Raw genomic sequence first — 27,155 nt, 5'->3', positions numbered from 1 at the left:
GGGATGTGGACATAAAAACTATTTGGTTGCAATTTTGTCTGGATGACCCAGTTATCCAGATAATCGAGTTCATATAGCATTTATCTTCCACAGATCTTTATCCAAATTAGATTCCCAGTGGATGATTACAATATTTCTTATGCTCTATCCTGGCCTAGGACCAGAAGTAGGCCCTGGTGATTACTTCATTTATGGGGCCGTTTGTATTTGTAACACACACAGGCCCACATCCATAATTGTACCTTATACTTTATGTAACAAAATGAATTTATTGCAGCATGTTTGTTTTATTCAGGAGAAATCTCTCTTAAAAAGTAGTCTCTTACCTTCTTTACTATTGAGAAGGACAGACATCCAAGCAGCAGCCTCAACTTCGTCTTCCCCCATAAGATGGTATGTTCGGTTATCTAGAAAATGAAATTTGTTGCAATTAGAAAAACTGTATTATGGTCAGTGTGTGTAGCACAGTATCCACAAAGGAGGGAAATGCCAGTGTATGATGAAAATATTAGTGTAAGCGAGTGCCAGATGCAAAAGTGCAACAATATGCTTGCCGTGCGGTAGAAGTACAGTAAATCTGTTGGCAACCATTCTCACTGACAGAGTGGTAGATAATGGCAAGGTCAACAGAACACCACAAGAAGCAGTAACTTAACCAAATGTTAACCAATAATATTAAAGGTTACTATTATAACCAGACTATAACAGAAACATGCACTCAGTTGATATGTGTGACATGATTGCTGTTGAGTATGTATGAAAAAGAGTGAAGTGAACAAAGAAAATGTTTTTTTGCCTTATGGTACTGACAACACTGCTCAACAGTTTTAACATTTATATGTTGAAATCAGGTAATAAACATCCATGCAGATGTTTAGTCTTGCTATTTTGACAAAATTACTTACTACATTATGCAAAAACATTTCAAGATTCATACAGAGACAGAGGCATTCACCCACCCCCTTCAATATTGCCTTATGTTACTCCAGACAGACTGGCATTCAAGGACACCTTATTGCTACACAAAATAAGAGTTCTTACCATATTTGGGAAACCATGCAAAATGCCAATGTGAATGCTATGTTTGTAACAGCACACAAATAAGGCAAAAGATATGTAAGATAGCACAAACAGGGTGCAGTGTGTGGGGTAAGGCCCTGCTTGATACCTGCTTGGTGGGGTTCTGGGAATTCTTCTACTCCCCAAGCCCGGCCTGAGGCCAGGCTTGACTTGTGAGACGCTCTGTGTTACAGACAGGCTCGACTTGTGAGACGCCCAGTGTTACATGAACATCTTTACTATCACACCATCCAGAACTACTGAGGGTTACATATTGGAGCATAAACATGTACAGTGGGGCCTCGATTTACGATGGTAATCTGTTCCCAGAGACATATTGTAAGTCAAAATGATTTTCCCATAAGAAATAAAGGGAAATGAATTAATCCGTTACTAACTTCCCAAAAATTAACTTCAAAGTAAATTTTTATACCTAATTCACACAAATCTTCACTACAAAAGTATGTACAAGTTATTACAGAACTGTACTTATCTTTACTGATGACTCCTGTTGACATATGGAAGATGGTGAGGAGGGGGGAGGAGGAGAGGTGTTACTGTTTGGAAAGGGAATCCCTTTCCATTATAACATCAGGCAGTGATGATTTCTCTGGGGGTACACTCTCCTACGTTTTACCTGCATACCACTAGGTTGTGGTTCACTGCCAGTTTGTCTCACTAAAAATTTGTCTAGCGACACTTTTTTTTCCCCTTCGTTTTAACATTTGTCTGTAGTGATGCATCACAGTGTCACTGAAAAGGTTAAGGCAACGGCCTACTGCAACTTGATTTGGGCGAGTCTTTTCAACAAAAGTTTACAGTTCTTCCCATGCTGCACACATTTTCTTAATTTTTGCAGAAGGGATATTCTGTACTGCCTCTATGGTCATCCTCACATGTGTTTTCATATTTAACCTTACCACTGACTTTCTTGGGACCAATGGCATGATATATAATAATGAATTTTATGTTCAAAAAGCAAAAAACCAGTGTTGAACGTAATGAAACGCCATTTTCTGGGTGAGACCTGGAGGCTCCCCGGAGCTATCTCAGGCTGATATGCTAATGTCAGAATATGGCATCAGTCATATGTATGGAGTTCTTAGGGCTACTGGGGACCACGGCCAGAACCTGGCCCCCCTCAGAGGCACAGGGAGCAATGGCCTATAGAAACCCCCGTGTGGTTGGAAGCATTCTATGTCTCCCATCGACCACGTCAAGCATCCAGAGAGGTAAGCATCCCGAAACAAACCCCTATTCTGGTTAAAATTGCTACCAAAAGTCGAACTAGAGGATAGAACTCCCCGACCAAAAACGAGCAAACTAGTATGATATCACACGTCAACTTGCCACTGTCTGCGCAGCTCTCCCCCTCCCCGGGAGGGGGAAGGAGGAACTCCAGAGCTCTCATGCCGGCTATCCACCCATCAGTTCTGAGGCTGGATGTCAAAACACATGAAAAACCGCCGACCAGAGGGAGGGAGGGTTGCCGGGGAGTGTCCGGGTCTCACCCAGAAAATGGCGTTTCATTACATTCAATGCTGGTTTTCTGAGGGGGAGCCCCGTCGGTTTCCCGGAACTAACTACCCACAGAGGAAGGTCTAAGGGACGTATCCGGGTGGTGGCCACCACTCACACCTCAACACGAAGGAAGACAACCGGCTGCAATTGCCAACTGAAAGCGACACAGGCCCGACCTGGCCTAACGACGTGAACAAGGCAACGAGCAGCCAGGACTCTGACCACCAAAATCCCCACGCCCAAATGTCCGCCCAAGACACAGACCCAAGGATCAGCAGCAAGAGCCGCGAACTTGCAAATGTCACAGGCACAGGGAGAGACCGCAGGCTGACCAGCCTGAAGAACCCTGCAGACGACCCGGGAGACCCGCAAATGCGAACAGGGAAGAAGAGAAACCGGATCAACCCTAAGCGCGTCTACGGACACAGAAGCCGTGGCGCTCCAAAAACGGCGGAGAGCCGCAACAGGGAACAAAACATGATGCACTCCCTGGCCAAACCAACAAAGAAACAACAACCCAGGGAGCCCTCTGGAAAGCAGCAGTCACATTCCACGCCAGAAAAGGAGAAGGCCGCAGAGGAACAAAACAATTGCCCCAACCAAAGGAGCAGAAACCCCAGCGCCGGAGGAGAGCATGAAGCTCACCAACCCAACCCCCCGAGGCCAACGCCAACAGGAAAAGAGCCCCCGAGAAACCAACCAGAACCGAAGGGGCCACAAAAACCGAGAAGAAAAAAGAGAGCACCCAGTTCCACGACCAGGACAGCTCAGATGGCGCATGAGCAGGCCGGAGGTGAACCAACGCATGAGACAGCGTGCGGAACGCCACAGAAGTAACCTCAACACCGAACGCAAGCGGAAGCGGCTCCACCAGCGCCGCACGAAACGAGGCGACAGTATGCGGCAAAATCACAGCCCCAAACCCATGTAAGAGAAGGACAAGACCACGCCAACAAAACACCGCCACCTAAGAAGGGACAGAAGAAAAAAAGAAGGACCGCCAAAATACCCCACACTGCCGCCAAGAAGAAGCATGCAGGTGGGACACCAGCAACGAAGACACCCGACCACCAAACAGAAGACGAGACTTGAGGCAGAGCCGAACGAGCCAAAGGAAGAGGCTGAGCCGCGGGAAGACCTCGGGTGCGACCACTGAGCAGGCAGAGCCGGAAACCCGAGCCGGCAAAGAAGGAGATGGAACATCTGCCATACCGAAAAACGTCCCAACGCCAGCAAGCCGCCAGGAGGGTGGAGACCAAGACCCCGACAGACTCCAGAGAAGGGACACTGCGAGAGATTACAAATGCCAACAGGCCGGGAAAGCCAGGAACCAGAATCTAAACCTGGCAATAGGAGCCAAAAGGCACAAACAAAACACGCAACATGGAGGACACACTTTTGGAGGACAAAAGGAAGCTGAGGAACGAAGAAGGCAGGCAGCAAACGGGAACGAAGGGACAGGACCAACACCAAAAGCCGCTGGACATGTCCCACACGCCACCGGGAGACCAAAGATCTAGAGGGGACATGACCACCACAAGCAAAATCCTCAGAGGAATCGACAGGGTAGAGAAATACAAGCCAAGGAACACATGGGGCACATGTAATGGGGGAAACATGGGGAACTGAAAGCTCAAATGAGCCGTATAAAAGATAGAAGAAGCATACCAGTGTCAGAGTAGGAGTCAATAGGAATGCATGAGGAAGGGATGTGGGGGAGGCCAACCCCCACACTCGGCGTCAAGTGCAGATAAGAGCCCAGTAGACCCCGGAACCTGTTCAGAAATTGAATGACAGGCGAGAGGCGAGACGAGGAGCCAAAGCTCATCCCCAGCAAGCACAACAAGCTGAGGACAATGAGGGAGTACAGAGAAGCCAATGAACATGGAAAAGTCAAGCCCTTGTACAGTGTCAGAGCAGTCAACACATGGAATGCATTAGGCAGTGATGTGGTGAAGGCTGACTCCATACACAGTTTCAAATGTAGATATGATAGCAGGCTCATATCTACCAGCAGGCTCAGGAATCTGTACATCAGTTAACTGACAGTTGAGAGGCGGGACCAAAGAGTCAGAGCTCAACCCCCGCAAGCACAATTAGTTGAGTACATAACACACTCGACACAGGAACATGTACCACTTATCAGGCACCACCACCTTTGCACCTTGGAACAAGGTGGAGGTGGGGTCCCAAGACTCAAGCATGGTTGGACATACCAACCATGCTTGAGTCTGTTCCAGACAGACTGGGAGCTGGGCTGGATGAGTATAATCAGGAGCTGCCTCATATGGGCCAAGAGGCCTCCTGCAGTCACCTGTGATGTGACGATGGAATCGGGTGGTTAGAAACAAGAGCTGCCATGTAAGGGCCAACAGCCCCCCTCTGCAGGCACCCCTGTTTGTATGTTTGATGTTCTCATGTACGTATGTACTCCCATTCATACCCCCCAAAAACGAAACAGCGCCTGGATGAAGGAGACGCCAGACCACATAAACTCACCTGCAGAACATAGGCACGGAAGGGTCATGACACTTCACATTCAAAAGGTGACACCCCTAGGGTCAACACTTGCAGCAGAGGAGCTCCAGCATATTTCAACAATCCTAAGTATTGTAGTACAGGTTGATGGTAGTGAGTGGTGTCCCAGAGAACATAAAGGTATAGTGCTCTTGAAAAATAGGTGAGATAACAGGAAAGTGCTAAGGGAAGTGAAAATCGGATGAGAAAAAGTTGCCCTAGTGTTTACAGTGCAGAGAAGAACATTCAAGATGGCCACTGGCAAGAGGAAAACAAAACAGAGCTTGATTTTGAGGGATTCAATGAAGAAAGCATTGATATTAGTAGTCTACATAACAAGTTGGTAAATTTAGATACTATAGTGAACTCTCATGTAGAAATAATTAGTAAATTGAAAGAAAGTAATGACCATTTGAATAGCAAAGTTTTATGTCTTGAGGGTTTAGTGAAAGACTTGCGCAAGGATAAGAATCAATTGGAAACAAATTGCAAAGCCATGGAAGAAGAAAATAAACTCTTAAAAATAGCTTTGGAAGAAGTTAAAGTAAATTTAAACATAAATGACTACAATAGGTTAGGCAAGGAAATTCAACAGGAGAAACAGCTTTTGTCAGCACAGATGGAGGAAGTTACACAGGGAATAGAACAGTGCAAGAAAGATATGCAACTCACTTATGCACAAGTGCGAAGGAGAAGGAAAAAATAGAAGAAGCAGTAAAGGAAGTCAAACACTGCAGCAACCAAGATAAAACAAAACATTAGGCTAGAAGTGAGGAAAGAATTGGCATCTAACCCGAAGTTGGTGCAAAACACAGTTGATCGGAGTAAGTCCCTGATCATTTTTGGCTGCAAAGAAAAGGCGATAACATCTAGGTCAGAAAGAGCTGTAGAAGAAGCTAAAGTAGTAGATAAAATTGTTGGCCTCGTGGAAGGTCTTACAAACAGAGAGAATGTGTGCGACTACAGGAGAATAGGCAGGTACGTAAAAGGGAAAGATCGACCTTTGAGGATCACCCTAAACGGTGCCAAACAGATGGAAGAAGTACTAAGGAATGCTAGAAAATTGCAAAGGGATGAGGATGGGAAAGGGTGGTCATTAAGACGAGATCTTTCAAAAGAAGATAGAGAGAAGCTGAAACTGAACCTCACCGAGGCAAAACATTTAAATGAGAGCAGGAATGAAGAAGAAATAAATTCTTTTTTCTACAAAGTGATAGGGGTAGGCAAACCAGTAAAGTGGTACATAAAGGCAAACCATCAAAATCAATAGAGAGAGGGGGAGTGAAGAATAAGGAGAGGGGGAACAAGTTCCTGAAGATTGCATACACCAACATAGATGGAGTGAGATCGAAGATACTGGAGTTAAGTGATGTAATACAGCTGCAGACACCAGACATTGTTGCACTCACGGAGACAAAACTTGAAGATGTAATTTTAAATGAGGTCATATTCCCAAGGGGCTACTCAATTTGGAGACGGGACAGAAAAATTAGGAAAGGCGGTGGCGTTGCTGTGCTGGTAAAAGAACACCTAAAGGTGAAGGAAATAATGACTGCCAATCCACAAGAAGTTGACATAATAGCACTAGAGATCTGCTATGAGGATGATAAACTAATGATGATAAATGCATATAGTCCACCGCCAAGCAGCACATGGTCAAAGGAGGAGCTAGATAGTAAACGTGAAGGTCTTATAACAATAATGAGAGAGATTATAGCGAGAGCGGATAACGATAGATCACGACTGTTGATAGTCGGTGACTTCAACTTGAAATCCATAGACTGGGAAGCATATGAAGCTAAAACAGAAGATTTTTGGACCTGTAAATTTGTAGACCTCATCCTGGAAACATTCTTGTATCAACATGTTAAACAAGCTACGAGGATGAGGGAAGGGGACGTTCCCTCCATGCTAGATTTGATATTTACCAGGAAGGAGGAAGAGATATTTGACATTCAGTACCTTCCTCCCTTGGGTAAAAGTGACCATGTCTTTTTGGGAATAAAGTATGCAATGCGTTATAAGCTGGAAGAAAATAAGGAGGTTGAAGCAGTTGAAAAACCAGACTTCAGGAGAGGACATTATGGTGACCTTAGAAATTTTTTTAGTGAGTATAATTGGACAGACTTGATGCTAGGCAAGGAAGTGAATGAGATGTATGGCAAGTTTTGTGAAATATATGATACAGGCACAAAAAAATTTATACCAAAACAGAGATGCAGAACTAGGAAACAGGATTGGTTCAATAGAAATTGCGAGAGGGCTAGAGACCGAAAGACACAAAAATGGAATCAATACAGGAAGAGGCCGAACCCCCAAACATACCAGCGATACAAAGATGGGAGAAACAACTACACGGCAGTGAGGAGAGAGGCAGAAAGAAATTTTGAAAAAGGGATTGCGGACAAATGTAAAACAGAACCAGGTCTATTCTATAAATTCATAAACAACAAATTGCAGGTAAAGGATAATATTCAGAGGTTGAAAATGGGAAATAGATTCACGGAAGATGAAAAGGAAATGTGTGAAACACTAAACGAAAAGTTCCAAAGTGTGTTTGTACAAAATGAAATCTTTAGGGAACCAGATACATTAAGAATTCCAGAGAACAACATAGAACACATAGAGGTGTCTAGAGACGAAGTGGAAAAAATGCTCAAGGAGCTCGGTAAGAACAAAGCAGCTGGCCCAGATGGCGTTTCACCATGGGTTCTGAGAGAATGTGCATCTGAGCTCAGCATTCCACTTCACCTGATCTTTCAGGCATCCCTGTGTACAGGAATCGTAGCAGACGGGTGGAAACAGGCTAACATAGTTCCAATCTACAAAAGTGGCAGCAGGGAAGACCCCCTCAATTATAGACCTGTATCATTGACAAGTGTAATAGTGAAAGTATTGGAAAAACTAATCAAAACTAAATGGGTAGAACACCTAGAGAGAAATGATATAATATCAGACAGACAGTATGGTTTTCGATCTGGAAGATCCTGTGTATCGAATTTACTCAGTTTCTATGATCGAGCCACAGAGATATTACAGGAAAGAGATGGTTGGGTTGACTGCATCTATCTGGACCTAAAAAAGGCTTTCGACAGAGTTCCACATAAGAGGTTGTTCTGGAAACTGGAAAATATTGGAGGGGTGACAGGTAAGCTTCTATCATGGATGAAAAATTTTTCTGACTGATAGAAAAATGAGGGCAGTAATCAGAGGCAATGTATCAGAATGGAGAAATGTCACAAGTGGAGTACCACAGGGTTCAGTTCTTGCACCAGTGATGTTTATTGTGTACATAAATGATCTACCAGTTGGTATACAGAATTATATGAACATGTTTGCTGATGATGCTAAGATAATAGGAAGGATAAGAAATTTAGATGACTGTCATGCCCTTCAAGAAGACCTGGACAAAATAAGTATATGGAGCACCACTTGGCAAATGGAATTTAATGTTAATAAATGTCATGTTATGGAATGTGGAATAGGAGAACATAGACCCCACACAACCTATATATTATGTGAGAAATCTTTAAAGAATTCTGATAAAGAAAGAGATCTAGGAGTGGTTCTAGATAGAAAACTATCACCTGAGGACCACATAAAGAATATTGTGCAAGGAGCCTATGCTATGCTTTCTAACTTCAGAATTGCATTTAAATACATGGATGGCGATATACTAAAGAAATTGTTCATGACTTTTGTTAGGCCAAAGCTAGAATATGCAGCTGTTGTGTGGTGCCCATATCTTAAGAAGCACATCAACAAACTGGAAAAGGTGCAAAGACATGCTACTAAGTGGCTCCCAGAACTGAAGGGCAAGAGCTACGAGGAGAGGTTAGAAGCATTAAATATGCCAAAACTAGAAGACAGAAGAAAAAGAGGTGATATGATTACTACATACAAAATAGTAACAGGAATTGATAAAATCGACAGGGAAGACTTCCTGAGACCTGGAATTTCAAGAACAAGAGGTCATAGATTTAAACTAGCTAAACACAGATGCCGAAGAAATATAAGAAAATTCACCTTCGCAAATAGAGTGGTTGGAACAAGTTAAGTGAGAAGGTGGTGGAGGCCAAGACCGTCAGTAGTTTCAAAGCGTTATATGACAAAGAGTGCTGGGAAGACGGGACACCACGAGCGTAGCTCTCATCCTGTAACTACACTTAGGTAATTACACTTAGGTAATTACACAAATCTATGAGAATGGAGCCGCCAAAGGCGGCTAGGGCATCATGCACCCATAGCCGAGAAAACCGGGAGCACCACCCACGGAAGCAGGACAGAGCCACTCATGCAGGAGAAGAGGAGGGGAAAGGCAAAGGAAGCGCCCCCCAACCAAAATATAGGAAAAAACCCCGGCGACCACCCCATAGCGGCACTCCAGAACACCCCCAAGAGCAACGGGGCACGGACTGGAGAATGAGAAGAGCGAGAGGCGAAGCACCCGAGAGAAAATGGACGCAGAACACCAGCACTAGTGCACACAGCCCTGAACCAAAAACTCCCACGGCGCATGTGCAGGACATGAAAGAAAAGTAGCCCAACGGGTTGTATCCCGAGCGATTTGCTTAAGAAACAGCCCAACTCATGGGAACATAAGCCAAAGAAGAGTAAGCAACAACACACAAAGCTGGCCCACGTAAGGCAAACCAATGAACCGAAGTGGAACCCAAGCGGGCTACTGGACTACAAGTAGCCCAATCCGGCATCCCGGACCAGGAGAATGGAAGGAAAACGAGCAGTGCCGAGACACAGCACGGAGAGAAGGGACATGAACAAAGAACGAGACAAGGTCGAAAACCAAGAAGAAGCCCGGAAGAGGACCAACAAGCCCTAGAAAGGACCGGAAGGAAGCTTCATCGAAAGACGACAGATGTTCCAATAATACGGAAGGAGCAAAAACCATCCCGAACTTTCGAGAAACACACAGAAACAAGCACAAATGACGAAGGCACAGAAAGGCCCAGTCGCACCCCGAGACCAAAAGTCATGCAGAACCCCAAGAAGAGGGGAACATGACAGAGAAGTCCCGTCCCCAGAAAAAAGGGGTGAAGAACGGAGAAGAGCACCCACCAACAGGACAGAACCAACAGGCTTAAGGGAAAAGGAACCGAGCTCGGGGAGGAGCCAACGCCCAACAACTTGTGTGGAGAGTGGGGAAGGAAAAACCCCACTTCGCATAACCGCAAGCCCCGCCCAGAGTGCAGAAAAAAACCCGGCGGGGTCCAACGAGGCCTGAGGCCCCCCAAGTCAGCCCTGCCCTAGCTCCGAGAACCCACACGGCAGGCCCCGGGGCCGAGCCGTCCCCCCAAAGCCCCAGCCTCACAAGAAAATACTGGGGCAGCCGTGAAAAGCAAAAAGGAAGGGAGCCCACTGGCAGATCCATACAACACGGCTGGAGGAACAGGCTTGAATGCCCCCATCGCTACCCCGGAAATGAAATTCCCCGAGACCAACCGAGTCTCAAAACCATGGAAGCCCCGCCCCGACCCCGAACCCACAACCGGTAAGAACTCGGACGCAGGGTGAAAGAGGGGGGGGGGGGATCCCGACAGGAACAGCAACCAAAACGGGGCAGCCTCGGGGTTCCAGGGAGCAAACAACCAAGTGCATTGTCACCGAAATTCAATCAACGTGCAATGCCTGTGCTGCCTGCACCCACATAGTCAGTATAAGACTGGGTAACCGAGTCACAAACAAGCAACAAAACTCACAGGACTCTGGGCTGAAGGTGTCACCGACCCTACAGGCAGCAGACGGAAGCAAAACAGGAAGAGTCACCTTGAGACAAGGGGACAGAGTAACCCTCGAACTCGCACAAAGCGAAAGGGAACTCCGGGGCCACATCCATCGGGCCCACGCTTTCCCTAGGGGTTTCCCAGGGTCCTGAGCATTTACTGTAAGAGGACTCGTGCTCAGGTAATCCCAGGCAGGGTACTGCTAACCGGCGCCCAAATCTACCAAACAACTTTCTAAGAACTGAACCCCCGGGACGTGTACACTCACGGGGACCTAGTAGGGGAAACCACCGGAAGAAGGAAGAGAACTCTGTACAAAAGGGGCAAGAACCAAAGGCAGACCCCCCCACCAGATAGACAAACAAAAAGAAAAAGAAAACCCTCGCAAGAGGACAGCATACCCAGGCGGAACAGAGCTGGCTGCTATGATTGGTAAAAACAAGCTGCGCAGTACCCTGCGCCCCTACCAGTGCAAACTGCCCCTTACCCTAAGGCGAACAAGGGAGACAGAACCCTCCTATCACACAAAGGGCGGCTGAAAACCAAACAGTAAACGGCCTAGCAGAAGCAGGACACAAGGAACTTGAGGAAGGTAACCCCAAGCCCCAAGGGCAGCACTTACAGGGCACCTAGGAAACCCTAAGCGCATACAGCCGAAGTACTGGAGACTTACTCCCGGCTCACGCACCACCTAGAAGACAGACACCACACTCTAGGTACCTTGCTGAAACAACCACTGGAGCCGGAGCACACAACCGGTGCCTATAGCATCAGCCGAAGAACTGATGGGTGGATAGCCAGCGTGAGAGGTCTGGGGCTCCCCCTTCCCCCTCCCAAAAAGGGGGGGGGGAAGCTGCACAGACAGCAGCACGTTGACGTGTGACGTCATGCTAGTTTGCTCGTTTTTTGTTGGAGAGTTCTATCCTCTTGTCCGGCTTTTGGTAGCAATTTTAACCGGAATAGGGATTTGTTTTGGGATGCTTGCCTTTCTTGATGCTTGACCCGGTCGATGGCAGACATAGAATGCTTCCAACCACATGGGAGTTTCTATAGGCCATTGCTCCCCTTGCCTCTCTGAGGGGGCCAGGTTCTGGCTGTGCTCCCCGGTAGGCCCTAAGAACTCCATACACATGACTGATGCCAAAGTCTGAGATTAGCATATCAGCCCGAGATAGCTCCGGGGAGCCAACGGGGCTCCCCCCAGAAAATCACCCAAAAAATAGAATTTCTTATAAGCGTGATTGTCACTAAGCGAGCGGCTCATGTAAAATGAGGCAGGTCGGCCCGCGCGACCGGGAACCATGCGCTTGGTCGACCCAAACATGTATCAATAAATATCGTTAGTCGACGACACTATGGTAAGTCGAGTCGTATTTTCCGATCAAATTTAAATTATAACTCAAAATTATCGTAAGTTGGGATAATTGTAAGTCTGCCCAGGCGCGCCCCCGACTCCCCGCTCTGCCCAGGCGCGCCCCCGACTCCCCGCTCTGCCCAGGCGCGCCCCCGACTCCCCGCTCTGCCCAGGCGCGCCCCCGACTCCCCGCTCTGCCCAGGCGCGCCCCCGACTCCCCGCTCTGCCCAGGCGCGCCCCCGACTCCCCGCTCTGCCCAGGCGCGCCCCCGACTCCCCGCTCTGCCCAGGCGCGCCCCCGACTCCCCGCTCTGCCCAGGCGCGCCCCCCGACTCCCCGCTCTGCCCAGGCGCGCCCCCGACTCCCCGCTCTGCCCAGGCGCGCCCCCGACTCCCCGCTCTGCCCAGGCGCGCCCCCGACTCCCCGCTCTGCCCAGGCGCGCCCCCGACTCCCCGCTCTGCCCAGGCGCGCCCCCGACTCCCCGCTCTGCCCAGGCGCGCCCCCGACTCCCCGCTCTGCCCAGGCGCGCCCCCGACTCCCCGCTCTGCCCAGGCGCGCCCCCGACTCCCCGCTCTGCCCAGGCGCGCCCCCGACTCCCCGCTCTGCCCAGGCGCGCCCCCGACTCCCCGCTCTGCCCAGGCGCGCCCCCGACTCCCCGCTCTGCCCAGGCGCGCCCCCGACTCCCCGCTCTGCCCAGGCGCGCCCCCGACTCCCCGCTCTGCCCAGGCGCGCCCCCGACTCCCCGCTCTGCCCAGGCGCGCCCCCGACTCCCCGCTCTGCCCAGGCGCGCCCCCGACTCCCCGCTCTGCCCAGGCGCGCCCCCGACTCCCCGCTCTGCCCAGGCGCGCCCCCGACTCCCCGCTCTGCCCAGGCGCGCCCCCGACTCCCCGCTCTGCCCAGGCGCCGCCCCCGACTCCCCGCTCTGCCCAGGCGCGCCCCCGACTCCCCGCTCTGCCCAGGCGCGCCCCCGACTCCCCGCTCTGCCCAGGCGCGCCCCCGACTCCCCGCTCTGCCCAGGCGCGCCCCCGACTCCCCGCTCTGCCCAGGCGCGCCCCCGACTCCCCGCTCTGCCCAGGCGCGCCCCCGACTCCCCGCTCTGCCCAGGCGCGCCCCCGACTCCCCGCTCTGCCCAGGCGCGCCCCCGACTACCGTATCCCCCGCTCTGCCCAGGCGCGCCCCCGACTCCCCGCTCTGCCCAGGCGCGCCCCCGACTCCCCGCTCTGCCCAGGCGCGCCCCCGACTCCCCGCTCTGCCCAGGCGCGCCCCCGACTCCCCGCTCTGCCCAGGCGCGCCCCCGACTCCCCGCTCTGCCCAGGCGCGCCCCCGACTCCCCGCTCTGCCCAGGCGCGCCCCCGACTCCCCGCTCTGCCCAGGCGCGCCCCCCGACTCCCCGCTCTGCCCAGGCGCGCCCCCGACTCCCCGCTCTGCCCAGGCGCGCCCCCCGACTCCCCGCTCTGCCCAGGCGCGCCCCCCGACTCCCCGCTCTGCCCAGGCGCGCCCCCGACTCCCCGCTCTGCCCAGGCGCGCCCCCGACTCCCCGCTCTGCCCAGGCGCGCCCCCGACTCCCCGCTCTGCCCAGGCGCGCCCCCGACTCCCCGCTCTGCCCAGGCGCGCCCCCCGACTCCCCGCTCTGCCCAGCGCGCCCCCCGACTCCCCGCTCTGCCCAGGCGAGCCCCCGACTCCCCGCTCTGCCCAGGCGCGCCCCCGACTCCCCGCTCTGCCCAGGCGCGCCCCCGACTCCCCGCTCTGCCCAGGCGCGCCCCCGACCTCCCCGCTCTGCCCAGGCGCGGCCCCCCGACTCCCCGCTCTGCCCAGGCGCGCCCCCGACTCCCCGCTCTGCCCAGGCGCGCCCCCGACTCCCCGCTCTGCCCAGGCGCGCCCCCGACTCCCCGCTCTGCCCAGGCGCGCACCCGACTCCCCGCTCTGCCCAGGCGCGCCCCCGACTCCCCGCTCTGCCCAGGCGCGCCCCCCGACTCCCCGCTCTGCCCAGGCGCGCCCCCGACTCCCCGCTCTGCCCCAGGCGCGCCCCCGACTCCCGCTCTGCCCAGGCGCGCCCCCGACTCCCCGCCTCTGCCCAGGCGCGCCCCCGACTCCCCGCTCTGCCCCAGGCGCCCCCGACTCCCCGCTCTGCCCAGGCACCCCCGACTCCCCGCTCTGGCCCAGGCGCCCCCGACTCCCCGCTCTGCCCAGGCGCCACCCGACTCCCCGCTCTGCCCAGGCGCCCCCGGCTCCCCGCTCTGCCCAGGCGGCCCCGACTCCCCGCTCTGCCCAGGCGGCCCCGACTCCCGCTCTGCCCAGGCGCCCCCGACTCCCCGCTCTGCCCAGGCGCCCCCCGACTCCCCGCTCTGCCCAGGCGCCCCCGACTTTCCGCTCTGCCCAGGTGCCCCCGACTTTCCGCTCTGCCCAGGCGCCCCCGGACTCCCCGCTCTGCCCAGGCATCCCCGACTCCCCGCTCTGCTCAGGCGTCCGCGACTCCCCGCTCTGCTCCGGCGCCGCTGCCACCGAGCTCTGTGCCGCATCTGGTTGTACCTTGGTGTCATGTACAGTTTGTTTGAAGGCATTTGAAATTGCTATGCAGGCTGCATGATTTGTGTGGCATACAGGTTCGTTTCATATGTGAAATATTTAATGAGCGTTCGAGTGAGAAATAATTGAATGAATTGCAGTGTAGTGATGGGTGACGGAATAGTTAGGCCTGGTGTTGCAGTGAAATCATCAACAATTGGTTGAGTGTTGTCGGTGGACCAGGGACTAGCAGGATCTGGCTATGTGATGCATCCAGGACCTATACGCTTTAGGGTACGAGGCGGCAGGGGCAATAGGTTCACTCGTCACATAAGCCAGGTATCTTTGAGGGTGTAAGCTTCACTCGATTGTACTTTTTATACAACATACTTATCTTGTCCTTTTTGTATGAATCCTTCCCTTTTTTTGGAGTAACATTGCTTGGGCCTTGACCAGGATCCATCGCAGAATTATATAAAGGTTAGAGAACACACGGGAAGCGATATAAATGCACAAAACCGCACGAGTTGTGGACGCGAGGGGAGAGCGGTCCAGTCACGAGCAATATCAACAACACACGAGGTCGACGCCGTGTGCTGAAGGCCCACGTGGCCGATAGTCCTATCAAAAAGAACGGGAATTTTATGGCACTCATTTTGAAAGTATCCCCAAGTCGATTCCATAAAAAATAAATTTTATACAAATATTTTTGTAGTGGACGCAAGTCAGGTCCAAAGCTAGGATTCAAGAGAAAAAATGGACAAGAGTCATGTCCAAAGAGAGCGATAGTGTTAATGTGGAGTATTGTTGCACACTTACAGCCACATTCAAAGCTGGAGAAATTACTGACCTGGAGAACATGCAAAGATCCTTTGCTACTAGAATCCACTTAATAAAACATTAAATTTTGGGGACCACCTAAAAATTTTAAATCTATATTCCATGGAGTGCAGGTGGGAGATACATAATAATCTACACTTAAAAAATATTAGGAGGACTGGTTCCAAATCTGCAACAAAGTATTAACACCACAATATTTCCAGACCAGAAGGCATGGCAGGATGTGCAAAATAGCCCCACTGAAGAGCAGAGGTACAACAGACCATGCTGAGAGAGAATGCAATCAATATCAAAAGCCCAAGACTTTTCAACACTCTTTCCCCCACACAACAGATATTACAGGAAAGAGATGGTTGGGTTGACTGCATCTATCTGGACCTAAAAAAGGCTTTCGACAGAGTTCCACATAAGAGGTTGTTCTGGAAACTGGAAAATATTGGGAGGGGTGACAGGTAAGCTTCTAACCATGGATGAAAAATTTTCTGACTGATAGAAAAATGAGGGCAGTGATCAGAGACAATGTGATGCATTTGTGACTGAAGAAATGTCACGAGTACCACAGGGTTCAGTTCTTGCACCAGTGTCGTGTCTACATAAATGATCTACCAGTTGGTATACAGAATTATATGAACATGTTTGCTGATGATGCTAAGATAACAGGAAGTTAATCCTGTACTACACTTAGGTAATTACATACAGGGCATAACTAGTCGACCTCATCGCAGTGTTTGAAAGAGAACTCGACATGCACCTTCAAAACATACCTGATAAACCAGGTTGCAACTCATACATCAGGCTGTGAGCAGTTACATCAAACATCTTGGTGGATCAGACCAGCAACCAGGAGGCCTGGTCAGAGACCAGGCTGTGGGGTCATTAACCGATGGAATCCTCAACAGGTAGTCAACAGGTGGAAAGGAAGTGAGGGTTTCCATACCCCTCCTCCCTCTATGAGTTGGCTTCTTTTAGCTCTTCCTTGGGTTTGATTCCGGATGCCTTTGGGTATGCTGGGAAACATCCTTCCAGAGGCTTCCTTTCTTGTGGGGTTCCCTTTCATGGCATGTGGGTCATTTTTTCTTTCTTCCTGTGTGGCCCAGTTGTACCTCGGAGGAGGATCTGGCCTCTTTTGTGTTTAGGTACTCTTCCTATGTGGGTATGTTGCGAGGGTTCCAGAGTCTTCAAGGCTAGCAGACCTTTTGTTTTTCTTCTATTACCTGGCGCTGCTTTTACTGGTCTCGTTTGCTTGAGTGGTGTGAGATTTGTAAGCATGTTTCTGGTGTTTTGTGCAAGCCCTCTTTTGAGCCCAAAATACTTCCTGTTATCACCATCCGGCTCCTCTTCTGGCGAAGAATGAGTTGGGTAATTTCCGAACAGGTCCATTGGTTGTTGATGCTCAATTGGTTAGGCCAGGGGTGCACGTTTTGTGGCTGGTGGAAGCCTTCCATCACTACCTTCATGCCAATGTTTATGTGTCGGCAATGCCTTGTGGGTTGATCCAATTTCCTTGGTTCTCTATTGTCCATATACATATAGTCCATATACAGTACAACCTCGATTCAACGTACTATATGGACCAACCCCAGTTCGTTGGAGCGTTGGATTCGTTGCAAGAGGTGACCTTCAGGAAGCGTTTGCATGTGTCTTTTTTTTCTTGTAGACAATAAAAATGCATTATCATATTATATACTGTACCTATATATTATTACTCTACTAATAAATACTGTTACATTTTGTTATTTACCTTATTGTTGGAGTTATGTCCATCTTGAAGTCTCATGGAGTTATGAATGCTGTACAGTAAATACATACTGTAGTGTATTATGCCATTAACACTGTGTTGAGTAGTTCTCCTGTATGTCTATGGTATGGGAGCCGGTCGGCCGAGCGGACAGCACGCTGGACTTGTGATCTTGTGATCCTGTGGTCCTGGGTTCGATCCCAGGCACCGGAGAGAAACAATAAGCAGAGTTTCTTTCACCCTATGCCCCTGTTACCTAACAGTAAAATAGGTACCTGGGGTGTTAGTCAGCTGTAACGGGCTGCTTCCTGGGGGGTGAAGGCCTGGTCGAGGACCGGGCCGCGGGGACACTAAAAAGCCCCGAAATCATCTCAAGATAACCTCAAGATATGTTGAGTACTACAAAAAACCAGCGTTGAATGTAATGAAACGCCATTTTCTGGGTGAGTCCCGGAGGCTCCCTGGAGCTATCCCAGGCTGATATCCTAATGTCAGACTTTAGCATCAGTCATGTGTATGGAGTTCTTAGGCCTACCGGGGACCACGGCCAGAACCGGGCCCCCTCAGAGAGGCAAAGGGAGCAATGGCCTATAGAAGCCCCCGTGTGGTTGGAAGCATTCTATATCTGTCATCGACCGGAACAGGCACCCAGAAAGGTAAGCGCCTCAAAACAAACCCCTATTCTGGTTAAAATTGCTACCAAAAACCGAACTAGTGGATAGAACTCCCCAACCGAAAACAAGCAAACTAGTGTGACGTCACACACCTCCGCGCCGCTGTCTGCGCAGCTCCCCCCTCCCCGGGAGGGGGAAGGGGGAGCCCCAGACCCCCCGCACCGGCTACTCACACCTCAGTTCTTGAGGCTGGATGTCAAAAACGCAAAAAAACGCCGACCGGAGGGAGGGAGGGATGCCGGGGAGCCTCCGGGACTCACCCAGAAAATGGCGTTTCATTACATTCAACGCTGGTTTTCTGAGGGAGCCCCGTCGGCTCCCTGGAGCTAACTACCCACAGACAGAAAAAGAGGGACTTACCCGGGAGGCGGTCGTCGCTCACTCCTCAACTCGAAGCCGAGACAACTGGCTGCAACCGCCGACCCAAAGCAACACAGGCCCGACGAGGCCCAGGGACATTCACAAGGTAACGAGCAGCCAGGACCCTGTTCGACCGCCAAAATTCCCGCGCCCGAATATCAGACCAAGACATATTCCCAAAGACGGCAGCAAGAGCCACGAACTTGCGAACGTCATGGGCACGGGGATAGACTGCAGGCTGGCTGGACTTAATAACCCTGCGGACGACCTGAGAGACCCGAACCCGCGAACAGGGAAGAAGGGAAACCGGATCAACCCACAGCGCGTCCCCGGACACAGAAGCTGTGGCGCGCAAATAACGGCGAAGCACCGCAACCGAGCACATTGCAACAGACGAAACCTAGACTGCAACGCATGCGCCGCCTGTACCCGAATAGAATCATCAGAGGATTGGGTAAATTGAGTCACAGGCAAGCAGCAACACTCACAGGACTCAGGGTCGAAAGTATCACCGACCCAACAGGCAGCGTGGCAGAGGCAAAAACAATGAGGGTCACCCTGAGACAAGGGGACCGAGCAACCCTCAAACTCGCACACAGCGAGTGGGGACTCCGGGGTCACATCCATCGGACCCACGCGCCCCCTAGGGGATTCCCAGGGTCCTGAGCGTTTACTTTAAGAGGACTCGCGCTCAGGTAGTCCCAGGCAGGGTGCTGCAAACCGGCACCCAAAACTACCAAGCAAACTTCTAAAGCTGAACCCCAGGGACGTGTAACACTCACGGGGACCTAGCAGGGGGCGCCACCGAGGAGAACAGTGGAAGGGCAAAAACAAACTGAATAGAATGACAGAACCCCCCACCAGGCAAACACAAAGAAAAACAAAACCCCGCAAGAGGACAGCGAACCCCAAGGAACAGAGCCGGCCGCGATCTCGGGAAATACAAGCTGAGCAGCACCCTGCGCCCCTACCAGTGCAAACTGCCTCTTACCTGCCGGTAACAAGGGAGAACAGAACACCCAAGAGCCCAACAGGCGGCCGAAAAACCGAAAGGTAAAACGGACCAGCAGAGGCAGACCCCGAGGAGCCTGTGGAAGGTGGCCCCAAGCCCCAAGGGCAGTACTTACAGGGCACCTAGGGAAGGCAGCCCTAGGCGCATGCAGCCCGAGTACTGAAGATAACTCCTGGCTCTCGCACCCACAAAACCAACACCACACGCAAAGCACAGTGCAGTAGCGACACCGGAGCCAGAGCACACGACCATCGCCTATAGCATCAGCCTCAAGAACCGAGGTGTGGGTAGCCGGCGCGGGGGTCTGGGGCTCCCCCTTCCCCCTCCCGGGGAGGGGGGAGCTGCGCAGACAGCAGCGCGGAGGTGTGTGACGTCACACTAGTTTGCTTGTTTTCGGTTGGGGAGTTCTATCCACTAGTTCGGTTTTTGGTAGCAATTTTAACCAGAATAGGGGTTTGTTTTGAGGCGCTTACCTTTCTGGGTGCCTGTTCCGGTCGATGGCAAACATAGAATGCTTCCAACCACACGGGGGCTTCTATAGGCCATTGCTCCCTTTGCCTCTCTGAGGGGGCCCGGTTCTGGCCATGGTCCCCGGTAGGCCTAAGAACTCCATACACATGACTGATGCCAAAGTCTGACATTAGCATATCAGCCTGGGATAGCTCTGGGGAGCCGACGGGGCTCCCCCCAGAAAAGTTGATGAAAACTATTGTATACTAAAATTACTGCAATTTAAATTTTAACACTATATTTCGATTTATCAAGAGGCTGGAGTATTCATTCTGTGACTTTGTTGGACATATCTACACAATCAAGGAACATCCGTGCACCATGTCGGCTCCAAATGCACTCATTGTGTCAGTGATGGCTGACTAGTGGGTGGAGGGGCAGGCAGGCAGGGATGGAGAGGCTGAAATGTAGGGAGGCAGGCACGGAGGGAGGCAGGCAGGCAGAGCTTGGAAGGGAGAGGCAGGGAGGGAGGCAGGCACGGAGGGAGACAGGCACGGAGGGAGGCAGGCAGACAGGCAGAGACTGGGAGGGAGCCAGGGAGGGAGGCACATAGGGAGGGAGGGAGGGAGGGAGGGAGGGAGGGAGGGAGGCAGGCAGGCAGGCAGGCAGGCAGGCAGGCAGGCAGGCAGGCAGGCAGGCAGGCAGGCAGGCAGGCAGGCAGGCAGGCAGGCAGGCAGGCAGGCAGGAGGCAGGGAGGGAGCCAGGGAGGGAGCCAGGGAGGGAGGGAGGGAGGCAGGGAGGGAGGCAGGGAGGGAGGCAGGGAGGGAGGCAGGGAGGGAGCCAGGGAGGGAGGGAGGGAGGGAGCCAGGGAGGGAGGGAGGGAGGGAGGGAGGGAGGGAGGGAGGGAGGGAGGGAGGGAGGGAGGGAGGGAGGGAGGGAGGCAGGCAGGCAGGCAGGCAGGCAGGCAGGCAGGCAGGCAGGCAGGCAGGCAGGCAGGCAGGCAGGCAGGCAGGCAGGAGGCAGGGAGGGAGCCAGGGAGGGAGCCAGGGAGGGAGGCTGGGAGGGAGGCAGGGAGCCAGGGAGGGAGGCAGGGAGCCAGGGAGGGAGGCTGGGAGGGAGGCAGGCAGGCAGGGAGAGGCTGGGAGGGAGCCAGGGAGGGGGCAGGCAGGCAGGCAGAGGCTGGGAGCAAGCCAGGGAAGGAGTGGATGGAGATGGATTGATGGAAGGATGGAGGGAGAGATGGAAGGATGGATGATTTGAGGGAGAGAGGGAGGGATGGAGGGAGCGATAGAGGTATGGAGGTTCAGTTGAGCAGTGTGTGTGTGTGTATGGGCTGTAGGGGGGGGGGTTGGGGGACATGTGTCGGTGGTGATGAAGGGACCAACTCGCTGATAACCTTAACTCATTAACCCAGTTAACTTTTTTTTTTAGAGGGGGGGGGGATGGAGAGAGGGAGGGAGGGATGGAGAGAGAGGGAGGGAGGGATGGAGAGGGGGGGAGGGATGGAGAGAGAGGGGGGGGAGGGATGGAGAGAGAGGGGGGGGAGGGATGGAGAGAGAGGGGGGGGGAGGGATGGAGAGAGAGGGGGGGGGAGGGATGGGAAGAGGGAGGGAGGGAGGGAGGGAGGGAGGGAGGGAGGGAGAGAGGGATGGAGAGACAGAGGGAGGGATGGAGAGAGGTGAGGGAGGGAGGGATGAAACAAGCATGGTGCTGTGTGTACAGGGATTAGACCCGTCCACTCACGCTGGAGTTGTTCCAATAACATACAGTAATTTCTCAAATAGCAGATGTCGATCATATTACAGTATATTTTCGATTTTATTTAGTTTAGTTTAATTAGGATAGTAAAAAGCTATTAAAACACTGGTTTTAGAAATTATTTATTAATATGAAACTTTCAAAAGTCATGGGTCACTGAACTATGACAACACAGACGAAAGTGAGTGAAACCTCACTGTAAAGTGAGGTTTTACAGTACAGTATTCTCTTATCTGTCCACCCTCACCTCATCTTGTTTCATCACAGAAAATGTCTATAAGAAGATTTTAACACATGTAGCTAGGTAATCACGCTTCATCCTTTAAATTAATGTACAAAGATACGTGTGCCCCAAATCAGTGAGCGAAAATCATGGAAACTCAGTTGTTCACTTGTGTGGATCACTCTGGCTGGTGTTTGGCTAATATGCTTTACTCGTTGTGTGGACCATTCTGGCTGGTGTTTGGTTCATATGGTTCACTTGTTGTGTGGTCCACTTGTGTGATCCAACTTGTCTTATGAAGGAATTATTAATTGTAATCTGTGATAGAATGGGAAAGTTTTCCACCAGTCTGTGAACTCTGTCTGGACATCGTAAGCAAATCCGAACATCCCCAGCTTCGGCCAACCATTGTTCGTCGAACCGGGTGAGTAAATCCGGCCTGAAAAGTGTGCGAACTAGCCGGAGATTCGTTGAATCAGGGTACGTTGAATCGAGGTTGTACTGTACTTATTTTGTCCAGGTGTTCTTGAAGGGCATGACAATCATCTAGATTTCTTATCTTAACTATTATCTTAGCATCATAAGCAAACATGTTCATGTAATTCTGTATTCACACTGGTAAATCGTTTATGTAGACAATGAACATTACCGGTGCAAGAACTGAACCCTGTGGTACTCCACTCATGAAATTCCTCCAATCCGATACCTTGCCTCTGATTACGGCCCTCATTTTTCTGTCAGTTAGGAAATTTTTCATCCATGTTAGTAGCTTACCTGTCACCCCTCCAATATGTTCCAGTTTCCAGCACAACCTCTTATGGGGAACTCTGTCGAAAGCCTTTTTTAGGTCCAGATAGATGCAGTCAACCCAACCATCTCTTTCCGGTAAAATCTCTGTGGCTCGATCATAAAAACTGAGTAAGTTCATTACACAGGATCTTCCAGATCGAAAACCATACTGTCTGATATTATATCATTTCTCTCCAGGTGTTCTACCCATTTAGTTTTAATTATTTTTTCAAATATTTTGACTATTACACTTGTCAATGATACTGGTCTATAATTAACAGGGTCTTCCCTGCTTCCACTTTTGTAGATTGGAACTATGTTAGCCTTTTTCTACACATCAGCTACAACTCCTGTACACAGGGATGCCTGAAAAAATCAGTTTAAGTGGAATGATGAGCTAAGGTGCACATTCTCTCAGAACCCATGGTGAAACTCTATCTGGACCAACTGCTTTGTTCTTATTTAGCTCCTTGAACATTTTTTCTACTTCGTCTCTAGACACCTCTATGTGCTCTATGTTGTTCTCTGGAATTCTTATTGGCGTCTGGTTCCCTAAAGATTTCATTTTGTACAAACACACTTTGGAACTTTTCGTTTAGTGTTTCACAATGGAAATGTGTTTCACAACGGAAAATGAAAGGAAATGTGTTTCACACATTTCCTTTTCATTTTCCGTGAATCTATTTCCCATTTTCAACCTCTAAATATTATCCTTTACCTGCAATTTATTGTTTATGAATTTATAGAATAGACCTGATTCTGTTTTACATTTGTCTGCAATACCTTTTTCAAAATTTCTTTCTTCCTCTCTCCTCACTGCCGTGTAGTTGTTTCTCGCATCTTTGCATCGTTGGTATGTTTCGGGGTTTAGCTTCTTCCTGTATTGATTCCATTTTAGTGTCTTTTGGTCTCTGACCCTCTCGCAATTTCTATTGATCCAATCCTGTTTCCTAGTTCTACATCTCTGTTTTGGTATAAATTTTTTTGTGCCTTTATCATATATTTCACAAAACTTGACATACATCTCATTCACTTCCTTGCCTAGCAACAAGTCTGTCCAATTATACTCACTAAAAAAAATTCTAAGGTCACCAGAATGTCCTCTCCTGAAGTCAGGTTTTTCAACTGCTTCAACCTCCTTATTTTCTTCCAGATTATAATGCATTGCATACTTTATTCCCAAAAAGACATGGTCACTTTTACCCAAGGGAGGAAGGTACTGAATGTCAAATATCTCTTCCTCCTTCCTGGTAAATATCAAATCTAGCATGGAGGGAACGCTAGATGTGGAGTTGGTAACATTCTTATATTTGCTCTAATATGTAAATATTCCTTTAGAGAACTAATCCCCAAGGGCCATGACGAGGGTTCGTACCTACGTCTGAGAGGATCCCAGATGCTGCCTTAATCGACTGAGCTAGGACAAGTTTAAAAGAATTGCAACGAGTGCATGGGGAAATTGCGTAAAACCATGGTTTGTGTCTCAGAAAGACTGCAGGAACAATGGGTAAATCAGGATGATTATAGTTAGCTTAGAGTAGTTAGCTTCAAGGAGCCACAAGGGGCTCCCCCAGAAAATAAGAGTTGAATGTAATGACACCTATTTCTAGGTTGAGCCCCAGTGGCTGTCTGACACCCTCCCTTCCCCAGAGTCGGGTTCTCATTTTATTTGTCAAACTAAGGGTGTTGCGGCCTGTGAGCCATGCCCTGGGCCCTTCTCCCTCCAAACAAGAAGGTGCAGCGAACGAGCGGGCACTGGTTTAAAAAAAATATATAAAAACAGTCTCCGTGGTGTAGTGGTAAGACACTCGCCTGGCGTTCCGCGAGCGCTATGTCATGGGTTCGTATCCTGGCCGGGGAGGATTTACTGGTCACAAATCCTTAACTGTAGCCTCTGTTTAACGCAGCAGTAAAATGTGTACTTGGATGAAAAAACGATTCTTCGCGGCGGGGATCGTATTCCAGGGACCTGCCCGAAACGCTACGCGTACTAGTGGCTGTACAAGAATGTAATAACTCTTGTATATATCTCAAAAAAAAAAAAAAAATATATATATATAATTTGTTTACATAATTTGTGGCGTTCTATAGCCATTTTGAAGCCTGCAGGTCTCAGAGGCAGCCAGCTGTGATTTGTTTTAACTCACTGACTTTCTGGGTACTTTCCTTGGTGGTGGCATAAATGTAACTTAACACTTTCTGCGGATGAGGACTCCTCCCGGCGTCCTGTTTCGCCTACCCGCTCCCGCATGGTGGACATAAATTTATGTCCTCTTTTAAAATATTTGTATAAAATTCAATTTTTATCCGATTTACTTTGGGTTTGTTTCAAACTGCGCGCCATGAGGCTCTCTTTCTCACCAATAGGCTGCATGGTTCAATAAGTTCATGAAAGGTTCACAAACATAACAAAAGTAAAAACATTTCGTGTGTGTTTGACTTTTTCAAGTCATGTTCATCTTTTTTACCTACGGGCTCATAGAACATTCTATTGCGAACACATTGACACAAAAATGAATGACGTACATAGAATAATAATGTCATGAGAGTGAAATAAGTATAAACTTTCAAAGCGCCGTGTGTCGTCCCGTCACCGATACCGGGTAATAATTTCACCACTTCCCACACTCTTGCGGGCGGGCCGCAATCATTATTCTACGCTTATATTCATATCACCGTGTTGGGAATTTCATTGCGAGTCCATTGATACCAAAATTAACGCTGTAGGACAAGTGTGGAGGTAATAACAATCCCAAGAGTAAAAACATTTTGTTGCTGTTGGGCGCTCACGGCGAGTCATCTTCGTAGTTATTTATTTGGTGCTGGTATCCCTATACGTTTCGTGACTTTTTTTACTGATGTTCTTCTAGAGAATTTTATTGCGAACACGTTGGTACCAAAATGAAATACGTAGCTCGAAAACTAAGGTCAGGAGAGTAAAAAGAGTATACACATTTTTGTTTTTACGCTTACGCGGCAAAACGCCGTGAGCACATGCCGCTTTTTTTTTTACCTTCCCCGGGAGGCTGAAAGTGTTAATATATAAATGCCACAGCTTCCTTCACATCTGTGAGGGGAGCAAGTTTTGACTCTGGGTGCCCGGTAGGCCAGAGAACTCCACAACTGATAACACCTAGTAGATGGCACCTACATCAGAGAAGGTAGCTTCAGGGAGCCACTGGGGCTCACTCAGAAATTGGTGTTTCATTAGATTCAATGCTTATTTTTTTCCTAACTGTGCAAATCCATAAAGCCATACAATTCTCTCATCAATATTTTACAAAATTCCTTATCATTCCATACATCTACATTTTTAGAAACTCGACAGAACTAAAGCTTTCATGAAAATATTGTATAAGCTTACAGGATCATATACTTACATGATACTAGGTCAAAACATTTGCGATCATCCATACTCGCTTTGACTTGGCATGTAAGCAATGGAACTGTGACGGGGGGCTTAGTTTCATCTGAGTGACGAATACAAAGTACACTGTCACGCACTTCACATTTTCTTTTTTGCCACACTTTACGCATTTTGCCTGTAGGGAGAAATCAAAAGTCAATTAAGTACACCAATAATTAGAGACTATCGTTCTTGCTTCTTCATGTCAATAAATATATTAGTAAACTTTTTTCTTTTAGAAAGAAACATTCAGCCACATTACAGAATTAAATGTAGCATAGGAAGAGGTGTAAGGATGGGGTCTTTTTTTGGGAAAGAATATGTATAAGAGTGGTAGTATTGGCAATAAACAGTTGAAACTGTGTTGGTTTGAAAGGGAAACTGTCAAAACTCCTGCCAGTGCAGTGGTCTAGTTCTACACATGTGCAGTACATGGTTACAGTAAGAGAATGTTCCCCTTTAAATGATACAAATACAAATATTTATTCAGGTCAAGTACATACATACAAGGTGAAATACAAAGTCGATGGATTCATAGATAGAGCAAGTACATACAATGCCTAAAGCCACTATTACGCAAAGCGTTTTGGGCAGGAAAAACATTAATGACAAACTTAATACTAACTTAGATTAAGGTAAAAATTGTGTTGTGAAAAAATCAGAAAAAAATTAAAAAAAAAAAAAAAAAAAAATGGGGGGGGGGGGAATATGACAGAAAAAACGCAAAAATACAATTTGGTCAACAAACAGCATTGTTAAAAATTGTAGACATGGGTTGACATTTAGGGGTGAGGTAGGTTATATTGAGTTAATTAGGTGGTACTTAGTTTTTATCTTAAACTGGTTGGGAGAGGTACAGTCTTTAACATAATTGGGAAGGTCATTCCACATTCGAGGTCCCTTGATTTGTAAAGCATTTCTAGTTTGACGAAGTCATATTCTTGGAATATCAAATAGGTATTTGTTTCTGGTGTGGTGCTCATGGGATCTGTTACAACCTTCTAGGAAGCTTTTAAGGTCAGGATTGACATTACAGTTCAGCGTTTTATATATATAAAATACACATGAGAGGATGTGCAGTGACTTAATATCTAACATATTCAGAGATTTGAGTAAGGGTACCGAGTGATGTCTGGGGCCTGAGTTAGAGATTTTCCTAATAGCAGCTGTGTGTTGGGTAATTAGAGGACGTAAATGATTTTGGGTAGT

At 49.6% G+C, this 27,155-nt stretch overlaps 1 protein-coding gene across 6 annotated transcripts in view; it reads right to left on the bottom strand.

Moving 5' to 3' along the window:
• Positions 1 to 27,155, bottom strand: part of Asap (ArfGAP domain of ASAP) — a 956,637-nt gene that overhangs the window by 330,798 nt on the left and 598,684 nt on the right. For all 6 annotated transcript variants that reach the window (XM_069306348.1, XM_069306344.1, XM_069306347.1 and 3 more), the window contains exons 9-10: positions 25,921 to 26,082; positions 327 to 407 (exon numbers count right to left, since the gene is read on the bottom strand). In XM_069306348.1, the coding sequence (XP_069162449.1) occupies positions 327 to 407; positions 25,921 to 26,082 (243 nt within the window). The remainder of the gene's footprint in view (positions 1 to 326; positions 408 to 25,920; positions 26,083 to 27,155) is intronic.

The sequence above is a fragment of the Procambarus clarkii genome, chromosome 57 (assembly GCF_040958095.1).
Source record: "Procambarus clarkii isolate CNS0578487 chromosome 57, FALCON_Pclarkii_2.0, whole genome shotgun sequence".
Classification (NCBI taxonomy): Eukaryota; Metazoa; Arthropoda; class Malacostraca; order Decapoda; family Cambaridae; genus Procambarus; species Procambarus clarkii.
This window is presented reverse-complemented; position numbering and strand designations above follow the sequence as displayed.